This window comes from Rhinopithecus roxellana, chromosome 4 (assembly GCF_007565055.1).
Source record: "Rhinopithecus roxellana isolate Shanxi Qingling chromosome 4, ASM756505v1, whole genome shotgun sequence".
Taxonomy (NCBI): Eukaryota; Metazoa; Chordata; class Mammalia; order Primates; family Cercopithecidae; genus Rhinopithecus; species Rhinopithecus roxellana.
The window spans coordinates 69,419,232-69,435,929 of NC_044552.1; the positions used below are offsets into that span (position 1 = coordinate 69,419,232).

General features: G+C 43.9%; 1 protein-coding gene across 7 annotated transcripts in view; it reads left to right on the top strand.

Moving 5' to 3' along the window:
- ARID1B (AT-rich interaction domain 1B) overlaps positions 1-16,698 on the top strand; it is a 445,370-nt gene that overhangs the window by 390,500 nt on the left and 38,172 nt on the right. For all 7 annotated transcript variants that reach the window (XM_030928075.1, XM_030928069.1, XM_030928073.1 and 4 more), the window contains one exon: positions 10,666-10,811. In XM_030928075.1, coding sequence (XP_030783935.1) covers positions 10,666-10,811 — 146 coding nt within the window. The remainder of the gene's footprint in view (positions 1-10,665; positions 10,812-16,698) is intronic.

A 16,698-nucleotide genomic window follows, 5' to 3' on the forward strand; every position in this document is an offset into this window, starting at 1 on the left:
AGTATTTAAAGATTAGGATTTCAATTAAAACTTTTAGAATTGCAGAACTATTATGGAGGCCATAAAGTGCATTGATAAATCATCAAATCAAAAAGTAGTAAAACACTAATTCTAAAAAGACCAGAGATTTCTTCTTTAATTTTAATGAGAGCCAAGAAATCACAGCATGAAATGTGCAGCCAACCTGAGAGGGACCAGAGACCACGAGGCGCCCCAGGCCACTGATGAGCATCACCCAGAGACTTTCAACAGCCACTGTACACCCTCACCAAGCCACGGGGCCGAGGCGCAGGAGCCTCAACTCCAAAATCCCTGGGTGGTTCTGGTGTGGAAGCCAGCTTGGGTCTGAGGGGGGCCTCAGAAATAACCGCTACTGCAGAGCACGGAGGGCAGCGTTCAAGGGGAGGGCTGGGAGGCGTGCTCTGGACACTTCTTCCTTATGCGGCCTTCCTGAGGGATGTCTCATGAGGAGCACTCGGGGCTCGCACTGGGAGCACTCTATGGCATCAGAAGCTCGAGTCTGCGCCGACCTGACCCTGACTCAGGCTCTGGTGATCTGTTGATCATGGCAGAGTGTGTCTTCCCAAACGCTTTGTCTTGGTTTCTGCCCTTTTGCTTCCTCTCAGACCTCGGTATCCTCCTCATCCTCCGAAATACTCAGTTCCCCACCACATCTAGCCTGCTCTCTTCATTCAGATTTTCCCGTCTCTGTGTCTGGGTCTGGCCCTCTCACAGCTGGTGGCTGTCTTCACTCGGAGATGGCTCCCAGTGACTCGCGCACCAGTGTCTATGCCACCTGACTTCACTTCCAGCTTCATGGCTCTGTTAACATCCTGCCCCCATAGATGCACACTCTCACACCAGATGTCCTGGGACCATCACAGCGAGAACCAGCATTAGAGCGCACCCATCGCTGGGCGTCATTAGCCGCACAGCACAGCAAACCCCCGCGGTTCAGAGTTACGAAAGGCGAGGATCTTTGAAATTACATGTGTGCAACAGGAGTGGCAATGGCCAGTGATACCGACCTGCCAGGTATCAGGCCGATGACCAGCAGGTGGTGAATTTTTCACAGCCCTGAAATCTGGTAACCTCAACAGTGTTTTGGGCTGAAGGCAGCAGGAAAAGTTTGTAAGTGGTGAAGAGGCTATGACTGTGTCTTAGTATATTGCAGCTTGGAGTTTGGAAGGTGTCGTGGGTGACAGGGTATCTTAGTAGCAGTAAGGAGTGTGAGAAGCAACTCGCTAAAATGCTAAGATTCCTCTTAATGTTGGTCTTCATTCTTATTTTGAACTCCATTTCTGCCATTACATAGATTTAAAAAATCAAACAGGCCGGGCGCAGTGGCTCACGCCTGTAATCCCAGTACTTTGGGCTGCCAAGGTAGGAGAAACACTTGAGGCCAGGAGTTCACAAGCAGCCTGGGCAACATAGTGAGCTAGTCTCTATAAAAAGTGAAAAACAGTGAGCTAGGCATGGTGGCGCATGCCTCTAGTTCCAGGTACTCAGGAGGCTGAGGTGGGAGGATCACTTGAGTCCAGAAGTTCAAGGTTGCGGTGAGCAAGGATTGTGCCAGTGCACTCTGGCCTGGAGTAAAACAGTGAGACCCTGTCTCTTAAAAAATAATAATAATAATAATAACGAAAAACTCACAGACAGAAACTTGTAAGATTGTGGCCCTTGTTTTAAAAGTAAACTTGTACTGGATTACTTTTGATTGTTAAAATTCTTGCCAGCTAAGAACCTGTCTGAATCCTGTCCTGCACGGAATGGCTGGTGAGGACGTAAAGAACTATAGCTTAGCTCAGCTTACAAGCCTTGCCTACATTTTAACCCTAACTGAACAATGTTTGACTTTACCAAACTAAGTCACTTTGTGGCCCAGGCCACCGTTGTTAACTCAGGAAATCTCTAAGAATTTTTAGGAGGATTTTTTTTAAGATCAGAAATTACTGTTTTTCTGTTTCCTGGACAAAGGCATTTTTTATTGGAGGTTTATACACAATATTGCTGTGACACAGTAATATAGGATGGAGAACTCGGGACCCAAATTAATTTTCTTAAGCCTACTGACAGGCCCATTAAGGCATGAGAGGTAGATAGAATGCATATAAGGTGGATGTGTGCTTCACCCTCACACTCCTAAAACTCAGGTTCGTCCATCAGGGATTGTTATCTACTCCAAGTATTGTTGGGCTGATAAGCTCTGTGTCTGAGGCTGCGTGGCTCCAGACCTCTAAGACACCTGCTCCCTCCACTCTGCTCCTGTGGCTCCTCGGTGGCTAAGCCACTTTGGGATTAGCAGTTCACTCTCCTTTACACCTTGGGACCCTGGAAGGGGATGTCCTGGAATAAAAGTGGTGGTTATTCCTAGCACTGAGAAGTAATAGCCCTCCTTAGAAATAACTTGGAGATCTTTTCTTAATGGTACTATGATCTCAAGATAAACTTTTTTAAGTAAAGATCCTTAAATAGAATGCAGTAGAGATGACACTTTCTCTCTGTGGGTGACATCCATGGCAGCTAATGTTTCTTTCATGCTATACGGATCTAGTTTCACCAGCCCAGGGAGCTGTGCCATTTACATCTTCTCAGAGGTCAGTAGGATGTGATGTGATACCAAACCCCCAGAGTTCTGGAGAGTCATCCATTGCAGGGAAAAGACAGGATTTGGGAGCCACTGCTACCTTCTGTGGCTTTCATCCACACCTGAGGCAGGCCATGTGCTGGGGATCAGCAGGGAAGAGCTGAAATCAAAATCTCTGAACTAAATGCCTTCACAGTGTTGAGGTTCACTTTTGTATGGTTGCCAGGAAAGAGTTCGTAGTAGCAGAACAATGGGCTTAACAAACCAAAATCAACTTTGAGGATGAAGAGAACATCCTTAGTTATCAGTTGCTAAAATTCAAGCAGCCAGACACCGTGCTTGCGTTTTCTTCACACCCTGACAAGGAGGCCTCTCGCCTCAGAACCCTTGAGCTCTATTTGTTCTCCTGGTTGCTTTGAGAGAAAACGTGAAGATCAGTGAGCTGCTTTAGGAACAACTAAAACTGGTTACCTGCATCGAAGCAAAAAGGAAGAGCTGAATCTTGAAATTGCACAACAGGTGCCGTTTCAGCAGGGAGTGCCAGGAGCAGAGCTGGTAACAGGTCGGAACCCTTTGAGAAGTCTGTGTGAAGTATGAACAAAAGAGAAAAATGTTTCTGATGTTAGAGGCTTTTAAGAAATCCAGACTGGAATATGCAGTATTCCTCAGTGCTTAGCAAGAAGAGCTTTGCAAAGATGCAGGAGTCAAAAATACAGCTCTTCGGAGAAATGTGGAGACAATCAGGAGAAATGCTTTGAAAACAAGAGGCCCTGTGGGCAGTGCCACATTTTAAAGGCCCAGGCAAAGACGTGCCAGGGAGAAGTTCTATTCTGAAGAGCTAAGGCGTAGCCACTGAAAAGATTATTCTTGAGAGTATGGTGACAAAGTTACTACTGTTCCTTTACTTAGAAGTTCTGTTTCATAAAGCTGTCGCAAAACAATATTCTTCTCTGCCCATTCTTAAAGGAAGAAAACAAAATGTAAACATATCAGCTACCAAAGGGTTTGGAGAGTTATTAACAGGGAACTGGAAGATAACTGGTAGCTGCTCCAGCTTGTCTGCTAGCATTGAACACGTGGAAGCTTTCTTTGAGTGAACAGACTGCATGGAAAACAGGTCACATTCGCCAGCGGAGGAAGACTTAGACAAGACTCACGCAGTCTTATACAGGGGCTTCCTGCATAGGGAGGAAAGATGACACTAAACCCTCTGCTTCCTGACCCGAGGGTCCACCTGCCTGTGTGACGCTAGGTACTCAGAGGCCTGTCCAAAGCCAAACCCTGTCCACATGTCCAAAACTAAGCCCGCGCTCTCCCCTGATGTTCTTTATTTCAGTGACTGCCCCATTATCTGCCCATCGCACAAGCTGGACACCTAGGAGACATCTAGGCACAACTTTTTTTTCCCCTAGATGGCCTAATTCATCACCAAATCCTGTCCATTTCACCTCCACGATATTGCTCAACTCTCTCTATTGTGCTCCACCACCTGTTCCAAGGCGCTACCATCTCTTCCTTGGGTTGTGGTATCAGCCTCGTAACAGCCCCACATTCGTTCTTCCTGCCTCCGATGTGTTCTTCCCAACACGGCCAGAGAACAATGTCTTTAAAATAAACATATTTTAATGCCATTGCTCCTGCTTAAAAATCCCAAGTCTCTTCCTGTTTCTCTTAGGATAAAGACCAAACCCAGAGAACTGTAAGCCTGGCCCCCACCACTCTCACTTCTTATTTGGCTCTACCATATTTTCTCCTGGAGAGAGGCTCCTGGATGCCCCAGGGCCCTTGAATTTGCTGTTTCTCTTTTCTCTTCTCCTAACCTGGTTAATTCCAATGGATTGATCCCTCAGATCTGAGGGGTGAAGGGGATGTCATCCCTTCCTTGGGACCTTTTTCTGTGCTGTCCTTCCTGTGAGCTCACATAACGCACAGACCTCTCTAAGCCACGCATGTGGTCACAGCTTCACACTCGCTGCCCTGGTTGTTTGACTTTGGTTGCATTTGTTTTTAGTCTTGGCCCACTGTTGTGCTTATTCCTCTCCCATACTTATCTTAAAACACTCATCTTGGACAAATGATTGTAACTGTCAACTAAGCAGTAGGTATTTCTGATTAATTTTAATTATTTCTATCATGTCTCTATGACCAAAAGGGGTAGAATCTATTTTTTTAGTAGCATATGGTTATATATTTTTATAGGAATCTACATTTTTAAATAAAGGCACTTCTATTCTTTGTATTTTGTCTAATGAGACAAATGCCACTTTACCGCCACAGGATTCATTCCTAGCCAGAGCCACTGGCTTGTTGAAATTACATTATTTTGCCACCAGAATTGCTAATGCAGTTGTTGTTGCAAGCACGCTGATGGATTAGCCACACCAAAGATTGACCAGGGCTTGACAGCCTTATTTTCTGTTTTGATTGAATTTGGGGGGGAGGGGGGTACGTAGTGGTTTTCCCTCTTAAAATATTAAATTTAAAATAATCTCGACTGAGTTTCTCCTTCTCAGTACTGCTTTGGAAGAGTCACCATGTAATTCGGGTTGAAAATCTATTTCACCAGTGATGCTAGATACATGTGTGAGAAGAGTTCGTATTTATAAAACATTTTAAATAGGGCATCCTGTGTAATGTTATGTATGCAACTGGATCTCTCCAAGGGAATAAAGTAACACATTTTAGAAATAAACTGCTGGAATTGGAGCTTTTCAAGGTTTTGAGTCCTGGTTCTGATGACTCTTGGGTTTAAGTGGTAAACTGCCCCAAATTTTAGTGTTAGCCTAGTTTATTTTGTCAGTAAGCAATCTTTTCTGGTTCATAACTCAGCTGCATCTACAGTGACAGTCCGTGTAGAGAAAGTTATGGACACCTGGCACTCGTACTCATTTTCCCAATACAGCGTGCACTGCGTGGTGCTCATTCCAAACATAACTCAAGGGTGGTATTTGCAGTGGACGTGCTAGAGCTTCCCCCGTGTCTGCCACTGGGACAGGACTTTAAAGTGGCTCCACTCACAAGGTCTGCATTTCCTCTGTCTGCCCCTACCCTTCTCCAAAGAACTGTATCAGAAACCCATTCATTTTAAAGATAACCTCATACTTCACCGTCTGTCACCGCTGAGAAAATACAGTGTTGATTGCTAAGATGATAAGGCCTAAATATTCTTCTCTAAAGCATCAAAATTATTGTACATTTTATTGTAGTTGATTTTAAAACCAGATATTTACAAAGATGTGGGTACTCCATGAACATACTAATATTTTTAACTGCTGAAAGAAAGCAAACTGTAGTGGGAAGCAATATTCCTCTTTCTCTTTTCACACTGAACCATTGGAAATAGTCGCTTGAAAACTGGTGTTTGCTTTGGGCTTTTTCCCCCAAAGACAGCCCTTTGTTGGGATATGAATATGTAATGTTTGAGAAATCTCCAAAGTGAATAAAAGGAAAAAGTAAAAAAGCTGTTGGGGTATGTGTGCAGTGCGAGGGCAGGAACAAGGAGTGCCGTAGGGAAAACTCGCAGGCCCCGCTTTTTCAATTATTCTCCCCATAATAACCTGGCTTTGCTTATAGAATGACAGGTTTTAAATACCTCTGGTCCCAACCAGATTTAAATAACGTTCTTCTGGTTATTCCGCAGGTCAGCATGTTTAAGTAGTAACTCCCCAATTTGAACATTGCCGTTTAAGAGGAGGAGGGAGTGGTGCCATGATCTAGCCCTGGCTAGGCGAGCACAGTGCCAGTTGTCATCCCGGGGTCTGGGGGCAGCACCACCCAACCAGGGTCACCCCCACAGTGTGCCTCTACTGGTTTATTGTAAATGTTTGTCTCCTTATACTCCTGAGATGTTCCTGGGCAGTCATTGCTACAGCCATGGACTCGGCATCTGCAGAGTCAGGACAGCTGTCCTTTGTAACAGATGTTAAGCCCGCAGGGCCCCTGGAAGCCAGAGCCCAAGGGTCTGGACGGGAGGCTTTGCTTTTCCGGGTACAGCGTAGGTTTCTGTAGGGTGTCACATTGGAAATGTTCTGCTCATTTCAATTCATGTTTTTGCCTGTTTTTGTTTTGTTGCTTTTGAGAAAAGCAAGTGAGTTACTTCTTCACACTCCTAATTCATGTGGAGCGGTCCAAATGTGGCGTTGGTCAGAAGGGGCGCGGCAGCCAGGGAGCGCTGCTGTGGAAAGGACCCAGCTGCTGCTGAGGTCGCCTCGGAACCCAGGTCGCTGTGGTCTCGGGCATTGTATTTTCAGCCCCACCAAACAAGGAGCTATTGTTGTGAGCCACAGAATCCTCCTAGGTTAGCAACACCAGGACTGCTGGGTTAGTTAGGGTGGCAGCCATCTGAGGAGTCCATCCACAGAGCCCACTGTCTCCACTAACCGAAATCAGTGGCGTGCAGTGCGAGCCTTATTTTGGTATCATGCTCATGTTGCTTGTTCACAATTACCAAGACTCTTGGCAGTAGTTTCTCAAGCAAGAGCAAATTGGATTTCCTGTGCAGTGGTGAAAGACTGGCTCTCCCCACCCAGACAGGCACCTGCTGCTCTGCCCTGGCCATGTGTGGCCTGCGCTCCTGGGAGGACTCACTTACTGCCTTGGAGGCCCAGTAGGCCTGCAGCAGGTGTCCAGGGAGCTGTTGTATTCATGTCTCCCACTAACCCTCACTATGGCCACCTCCCTGAAGCCTGTATTCCAGGACTCCTGGAGAGTTTACACCCTCTGGTTTGTCAGCTTTGTACAACTGCAGGTTGATACACCAGACAGATAGAAAGCCATGGTGCAGCAGGCTGCCAGGAGCCAGGTACTTGGTCTCACTGAGTGTTAGCAGTGTCAGAGTCCCATAGAGAAAGAAGTATAGTATACCGCACTGATAGTAGATTAGGGGAATTCTATTTCTGCTACTTACTAGCTGTGTGACTTTAGGCAAGTTACTTAACCTTTCTGATCTTTATTGCCTTTATTAATAGATGAGCGTAATTCCACCTACCTTCCTCCAGGAGTCTAAAACATTAAATGTGTATGCCTAGAATGTGCACCAGGCATGCGGTAAATATTTAATAAATTACTGTACTATCATTACCAGCCCTTCCCTGTTCAGTTGTAAAGACTGAAATCCAAAGGGCCAGAGAGAGCTCCCAGAGCTCCAGTGACAGAGTCAAGGCCCCTGGCTCTTTAACCAAACTTTTAAAACTACAGGATGTGCTTTAATGAAGGACCATTGTAACCAACAACTGACATCCAAGGCATGGACCTTTAAGTCTTTGATATTTCTTTGTCGTTGTTAGTTTAAAGGTATTTCTTAAAACCTGTAGTGTGTGCCTTCATCATCTTCTGGTGATTGAAGATGGACAGTGCTGGCCTGGGGGAGAAATCCTGGATGAGGGCTGGATGGCTACTTCATTCAGTCATTTGCCTGGTAGATTTTCTATTCTGATTCTCTTTTTTACCTTAGTACAAACAAGCGTCTCAAGGAACCGTGAGTTTCATACATGTTAGTTATACTATATATGAGACGGAATTTAATGGAAGCTTGAAAAGGCGACCATCTTTGTAATGCCTTTTTACAAGAGTAAAAATGTTTTTAGTAATTCATCCCTTTAACAATTTTTTTTTTTTTTTTAAGTAACTCTCATGTGCAAGGATTAATTAGGGCCAGCTCCTCCTCTCAGGAGGCTTCCGTACCCAGAAGAACCAAGACATGCATAAATTATTTTAACATGCAAAAGAAAGAGCTCAGTGCTGCAAAAAGCATAGATGAAGCTAAGTGGAGAGGCAGGGCTTACTTTCAGGAAGGGTGACGGGGACAGCCATCACAGAGCAGTGGCTACTAACACGCATCTTGGAGAATGGACCAAAATTGGCTGTGACTTGGAGGCAGTCACTGACATGGAAGTAGCCTTCCAGAAAACGTAACCGTCCAGAAGTGAAGGTGCTGTTCAGTGATTATCTGCTAAGACACTGAGAGCAGTCCCATCAGGTGCCACTTTTGAAGCAGTTATATAAATGCTAAATTGTCCGTTGTTTGAAGAACACCTCAGAAGGGATACTTCTAAGGTACTTGACTTAATGCCAACACTCTGCAAGATGATGTAAAGCCCTGAAACGTATAGGGATGTGCCCTGTATAGCCACTTATAGCCCTTATAGCCACTGTGCGATGTATGCATAAGTATGTGATGACCTAGAGGTTAATCAGAAGCTGTTGGATGATCTCAGATCTGTTCTTAATGAACTCCAAGCGGTATTCTAATTCTGATTTAGCCGTCCGCAGTTATTCAAAGTGGACCCTCAGGAAGCTAAGAATTGCAGGCTAAAGTAACACCCATTTCTCCATGAGCCACCCTCATACCTAAGAATCTTTCAGCTTCCAACAATGTTCTTTCCAAGCCATCATGGAGCATTAGATTGTACAGAATTTCTCTAGTTTGTCTAATATTTAAAGTAGACCAGTTATGCCTTTGATAGCTTGATTTTGCAGATGGCCCATGTTTGAACTTTTTGTACAGACATTTTTCAGTTGAGTCCACTGAAAATAGGTACACAAAAGGAACAGTATATTGTTTTTTAAAAAATGATTTATGAACCGGACATGGTGGCTCACACCCATAATCCCAGCACTTTGGGTGGGCATATCGCTTTGAGCTCAGGAGTTCGAGACCAGCCTGGGTAACATGGCAAAACCCCTTCTCTACAAAAATGAAAAAATTAGCTGGATGCTGTTGGCTCACACCTGTAGTTCCAGCTACTTGGGAGGGTGAGGCTGGAGAGTCACTTGAGCCTTGGAAAGCAGAGGTTGCAGTGAGCCAAGACTGCGCCACTGCATTTCAGCCTAGGCGACAGAATAAGACCCCTCTCAAAAAATAAAAAAATAAGATTTATGTTAATCTTTTAAAGGATCTCATTTTAAAATGTTAACTATTATACCAAGTGGTAGCTTAATGGTGGTGGAGGGGGTTGTGATTATTTAGGAACAGATAGGCAGGGTGTCTTTGGAGTTTTACCCCTCTTACTAGCTTGTACTCCTAAGATGAAACATGACTAGCCGAAACATGACTAGCCAAAACTTGGAAAAAATTTTTAAAGGTATGCTCTTTACCTAACAAAAGCTTGACTACAATGGTGGACTCTCTTGACATTTTTGCCACGTTGCTATCATTTCTCTTTTTAGGGCATTGTAATTTTCCCTGGGATCTCTACACCACTGTGCAGTTTAAATCTCTCCCCCTCTCCCCCATCTCATTACCAACAGTCAGAGAAGGGACATTGTGTGACAGTTATCTGCTTCAAATCGGAGAGAATACCCTTGACCTCTTTGCAGGAGTGAAGAGAAGTCTGACAGGGTGTAAGACAAAACTAACAAGACTAAGTCACCAAGACCGCCTCGTAGGTCTGCACCACCCTGGGGATGGGCGACTTCATGTTAGAGACACGTGCAGCTGATCTAAGTGCCCATCCTCCTCTGTAACGTAAAAAGCCCAACCAACACGAAGTGGAAGTCTGATGTCTACTGTGGCATTTTAATGTAGGGAAATTGGTATGTTTTTAATAGAACCTAATTACCAAAGTTAAAGAGTAGAGTCAGGGAGAGTTTTGGACGTGCTTTCTCCCATATTCATTCCATCAGAAAATTTAGGTCAAAGAAGTTTTTTTTAAAAAAATTGCCACATTGCCCAATTGTTTTTCATTTCTTAACCTTTGGGTTTTTATGTGAGGATACTAAGTAGTGTTAATAGTCAGAAGTTAATTTTGCTTGCTTTTGTAATTCCTGTTCTTATTTCAAGTTCCCCCTTTCTTGCTTATATTCCTCTATATAAATAGTAACCTGGAACACTTGACATGATTAAAAATGTGTAATTTATTTGCAGAACTTGTAATATTTGGAATTGTAAAGGGGTGTATTAAAGAGTTACCTAGCAATAGATTTCAGCCTTTCTCTCCAGGAAATAATCTGTTTTACACAAACATGAAAAGTTATAGCCCCACCCCTTACATAAATGCATTAGTGGAAATGACTGCCAGGGCAAACCGCTGCTAATGTGCATGGTCGGTATATGTGTGCTGTGCTTTCTCTTCCTGTAGGCAAGGCAGTTTCCCCGGCATGAACCAGAGTGGACTTATGGCTTCCAGCTCTCCCTACAGCCAGCCCATGAACAACAGCTCTGGCCTGATGAACACGCAGGCGCCGCCCTACAGCATGGCGCCTACCATGGTGAACAGCTCGGCAGGTAACCTCCGCAGCTCTGTGCTCCTGAGCCCCTCCCTCTCCCCTCTCCCCTCTCCCCTTTCCCCTCTCCCCTCTCCCCTCTCCCCTCTCCTCTCCTCTCTCCTCTTAGGCACCGCCAGTGAATCTGCCTAAACAGCCCGAGAAGGTGGATCAGTTGGCGAAAGTGGGAATCATACTACTTTTCTGCTTCTCAGAAACTCGCTCCATCTATTTAAGACTTGAGAATTACATTTTATGTAAATTATTTTTATTCAGTCTGTGTTTGTATAACAAGTGGACATATTTCAACTATTGTTGGAGATTGTTAAATATACACACTATGTTCTCTTTCTCTTTGGGAATTATTAGTATTGGAAGATCCTCAAATTCTCTCCATTGGGTAGTGATGGAGACAAACATTTCAAATTCGTATTTCAGGGGAAATTGTTGGAAGGGCAGAGCAAAGGGGGTTTGAAGTAGTTTTTACATTTACACCTTACACCTCTAAATGTATGCTTGGAAGTAGCTGCTTCGTAAGTGCTCCATGCAGATTGTCTCTATTGGGAAACTGTTTTAAATGTTTCACGATGTTTAGTTATTTTAACCCATTTCATAATCTCAACGGTAGCATTCTTAAAAGTCATGCCTGATGAGTGCAGTGGATGAGTAGCCAATGTGTGGAAAACATCAAGAGTGTCTAAAACTGTGCACATCTCCCATGATCTTAGACTCTGCAAGACCCTTCGACCCCCTCCTCTGGTTCCATAATTACCTTAAGACAATGAGTGCCACTTTTTACATAAAGTGATGTGTATTTCAAGCGACCTGTTACTCTCTGTCACATGTTAGAATGGATCTCACTGGAGGATTCCTCCTTCAGAGACTGCAGAGAGTGGCTTAGCCAGTGTGTATCCTGTGATGCCCCGTGATGCATTAGGAATGCATGGGAGAGCCAGAGCCTTGGTTCTTTCTGATGACATTTTTTCATTTCTTCTGCCTTTTGCCTCCTTTTTCGCCTCTCTGTCTTTGAAAGGCCTCCCCAGAAGTTCATGTTTCTCTGTCAGAGGGAACAGGCAGTGAGAGGCTGGGCTCGCCTCCTGTCTGAGCTGCATCATTGATTTCTAGGACCTAATTGAGGGGTGGCATTCCGTGATGACTTCTCTTGAAAGATTTGTGAAAGAGGAACACGTAGAAATTCGTGGTAAAAATGAAGGTTTTTAAATAAATAAAATAGCCCTTCCTGATGCTGCGTTGAGTGCTTCTCCATCACAATTTGGTGGGTGTTTTACATTTGAGATGAAGGTGAAAAGCTTGCAAACAGCCTGCTAGCTGGAAGCTGCCTCTTTCCCTAACCAGTGCTGGCCCGGGTAACAGAGTATTGGGTTGTGACATTCTGTTTTGTCTGACTTGCTGAAATAAAATTACTTCAGAGCATTGAAACCACACAATCAGTTTTCACCTACTATTAGCAGTGCTCATTTTTCCCTTCTTCCTTTGGACCCCAGAGCCACAAAAACAACCAACAACAAGCAGATGGCACAGTGCCCTGCCTCAGAAGATTTATGTATTCTTAAGGAACAGCCAGCTTAATGGAGATTTACAGAGAGGGTTTCTTTCTATTATTATTATTCAGATAATTCGGCTATTTGTTATTCCATGCAGAGGAAATCTGTTCAGTGAAAGGCCATCCATCCTCACGATCTTTTGTATGGGGTGGTAGTATATTTTTTACTGCATTGTACGTTTTGAAACATTGAATTTTTAATAATTTTAACATTCATCCAGTTTTCCTCTACACATTGATCTGATTTTATCCCACCATTATTAGGTGAAATGCACGTCAGAGGAGGAGTGGCCATTTAGCATTGGCTGTGCACCTAGCGGCAGGTACACCTGAATCTGCTGTTATGGCGTTCTGATCTCTGAGAGAGACAGGAGTGACACAGAGCATTACAGCACAGCCCTGTGAGCATCGGGATGCACGAGTGTCCACCTGACTGCACAAAAGATGGGCCAGAAATGGTGGGATCACAATCCCTTCAGTCTCCTTGGTTTGGGCCCATGGAGATAAATTACCAGTGATAACAGCAAAGCATTTCTCCATCAAAGTATACTTTTGGAGAAAGCGAGGACAGTACAAATGATGACCAGGTCTGGTGGTGGAATTTTCTGAACCTCAGCAGCCAGTGCAACTGGCATTCCAGCATGCTCTTCGCTGAGTTCAAACAACTGTGTTGTAGACAGTGTACGGGGCCAAAAAAAAATCCTCCTGTGTAGTGACAAATTGTTACAGGCTTCAGTGAGCAAGTAATTATTTAAATGGAGTCAGTGTGAGTATAAATGTGACAACTATTTCTTCGCTTAAAATGCCAAGGGAAGTAGGATGGTAAGCAGTGGGAATTTTTCCCTCTAAAGAGCTTTTTTTGGTTTTGTTTTGTTTCAGTTATTTAGATTAAAAGGTTAGAATTATGTATTACTGTGGGCAAAATTACAAATCATGTATACCCTTATTAAATACACTGTCATACAATACATGTGTCTTTGGTTAGGTTTTACTTATTTGTGTTGAGTTTTATAATATTCATTAGTCATTTACATTTGTCTGCATATAAACCATCATCTTAAAGTGGACATCTAAATTCCAAAAAATATATCTCCCATCTGTGGTTCTAAGTTTGCCTCACCAGACGTTACTCCACAAAATGTAGGGCATTTCTCCCACTGCCACGTATAAATAGTACAGGAGCGGCCATATGTGCCGCTGGAACCAGGCTTTCTCACAGAGAGCCCTGGGCACCTTCCAGAAATGAGTCCTTCTGCTAACCTAGCACCGCTCAGTCCCAAATGCAAAGTGTCCTGTTAATGCCCTGCCGGTACAGGGTATACCAACTCCGGTAGGCCTTTACAAAGAAAAAGACAATCACACTACCACAGAAAGTGAGAACCTCCTACCTCCGGACCTCCTGCAGTGCTTGTTAAAACTACCGATTCCCGGGCTCCCTTCAGAATTCTTGAGGGGAGTCCAGGAATCCGCATCCCTGACCACCTCTGCAGGTAGTTTTCATGCATGCAAGCTCAAGTTTGAGAAGCGCCAATGTGGCGGTATTTCGCTCAACAGTCTCCTGGCAGATCTGCCTCCAGCTCTATGGGGCATTAGCTGTTTACCAGATGATTTGCTGTTTTGAAATTGAAAAAAAAAGAAAAGATTCACAAAACTACGCCTAGAATATCAATCTTCCAGCTGGATTACTGTTTTCTGTCTTGGGACTACAGGGCCTCTCACAAAGGAAGGTTTGGGTCTTCAGCACCATTGCAAGGGGCTGGTTGTCCGGGGTGTTGGTGGAGGTTGCTGGGGTGCTCACTTGCATACTTGCTCTAAGGTAATGATTTCAGGTGAATTGCTGCCCTCCCCCCATATACCAAGGACTTGATAAAAGAGTTCTGATAAATTATGAAAACCAAATCTCTTAAACTGGGGGAAAATAAATCCTGAGATTATGCCAAAGTATGTGGACCACTCCAGACTCTGGAGGTGGCTGGGGGAGCTGCTTTCCTTGGAAAGCCGCCCGGCATGGCCAGTGTCCTGGGGGTGGCCACAGTGGGGAGGGGCGCTGATGGCAATAGTGGGGTATGCAGGGCCTCCAGGGTGCTCGTCGGCCCCACCCTGTGCCTTGGAGGGTCCTCCCGGTCAGGGTTCTCAGGGCCTTGCATATCCAATGAGAGCAATGCGTCTCGCCAGCCCTTCTCAGATCCTATGTGTGTTACCTTCACAGCAGACTTTCTATCTTGCCACATGTAAACATAGTCATGAACATCCATGGATGTACATACATAGATCAGCTCTCTGTGTTTTCAAAAACAAGAAATCATATATTTTGCAGTCTGGTATATTACCATGAAAAGAAAAGAACTGTGCATTTCTGACCTATTTCACCATCTTCTGGGAATGATTTTGCGGACTTGTGAGGAGACTGAGTAAACGAAGCGGATGAAAGCAGGCATGAGTGTTGAAGTTCGGTTTGACTCATGTCATATGTTCTTTACATTCCTTTTGAATATATTAAATCCAGTGTGGAATAGCTGCCTTAGGACCTTGACCCACACTTACTTTGAAAAATCGTTCTAATTCTTAAATTTCAATGGTAAAGCCAGAGGCTGGTGCTTAAAACGTATTTACAGTACTCAAGCAGCACTTTCTGCAGTCACAGATTCTTTACTGCCCCTTTTTATGTCTGAACTTTACATACTGGATTACTCATGTCAATAGGAGAAAGAACAGTGCCTTGATTTAACACGTCCTTCTTTTTTTTTTTTTTTTTTTTTTTTTTTTTTTTTTTTTTTTTTTTTTGAGACGGAGTCTTGCTCTGCCGCCCAGGCTGGAGTGCAGTGGCCAGCTCTCAGCTCACTGCAAGCTCCGCCTCCCGGGTTCACGCCATTCTCCTGTCTCAGCCTCCCGAGTAGCTGGGACTACAGGCGCCCGCCTCGTCGCCCGGCTAGTTTTTTGTATTTTTTAGTAGAGACGGGGTTTCACCGTATTAGCCAGGATGGTCTCGATCTCCTGACCTCGTGATCCGCCCGTCTCGGCCTCCCAAAGTGCTGGGATTACAGGCTTGAGCCACCGCGCCCGGCCACGTCCTTCTAATAGTAGTGGTCCTTCTCTTCTGGGAAAGGAGAAAAAATAGTGCCCCTGGAGTCCCATTGCCTTGGGAGGCATATGGCTCTTTTCAGTGATTCATTGAGAGTTCTGGTAAGAAGTCAAAAATGAGCATTTCAATAAAAAGAATAGTAAAAACCACAGTAAGGAAAGACTTTCTAATCCATTTAGTTAAAATAAACCATATATTTTATAAGGTAGAAATATTAAATAGAACTATTTATTACTCTAAATTCTATCCTTACTTATCTCTCAAAATAATAGAACAGTGCCACTTGTGATAGTTTTTCTATTTGCACACCCCAAATGCCTGTTTTAAAATATATAATAGAGAATGAGGAAATTTGGGGAATTTCAGGCCAACAATATGTTTATATTCATGTAAGTCTGATTTTCAAATCAGTGTAAATTGTCAGTAATTTCCATAATACATATTGGCCTAGTTCTGTATGCTTACAAGTTGCTTTTGTGTACGCTAACACATTTAATGCGTAAAATAGAATCTTACTATTCCCGCCTTCAAAATAATATTCATACATAATTTATTGTAAATACTGACAAAACTACCACTTAAAACCATTGGAGAAGCGCGATGCCACAGAAGCCATGTGCCCATGACTTTACCGCTTTCTCTGGAATTGTTTTGGCTGTCATTCCTTTGAACCCACTCTGAATCAACTAGCCAGGACATGTGGACTCGCATACATAAGCCCCTCTTTTCGCACTCATCCTGCTCTTTTATCCTGCTATTCTTCTGAACAGGGTGTTTTTTTAATGTACAGGTTTACTAATTCATATCTCGTTAGACCCCAGAGACAAAACTGCGTGGAAGCAGTCCAATCCACTGCTTTGAACAAGGCGGTCTTCGTGGTGTAATCTCTCTCAGCTGCTTGAGGTTTCACACATTCACAAAAATAACAGCATTTTTAGCTGATCCCAATAGATTTTTCTCTGCAGCTGCATCACTTGAAAAAGCTTTTTGTTCCAGTTCTTAAAGTCTAAGTATTGAAAGTAATTTGAAAAAAAGAAAAACATCCCAATTATGATTTGTGTGTGTTGTGATGACTTTAAGGACTGACTGGGCTGCAAATGGGCTTTGAAAAGCAAGCCAATGTGCCCGTGGAAAATACGGGATTTCAAAGTGTATTGTTGAGTGTGCTGATGTAAACTCATGGGCACGTGGCAGGGTAGGCTTTTTTGGCAGGACCTATGGTCTCAACCTGCAGTGATGCTAACGATATTAGCAAATTAGCAC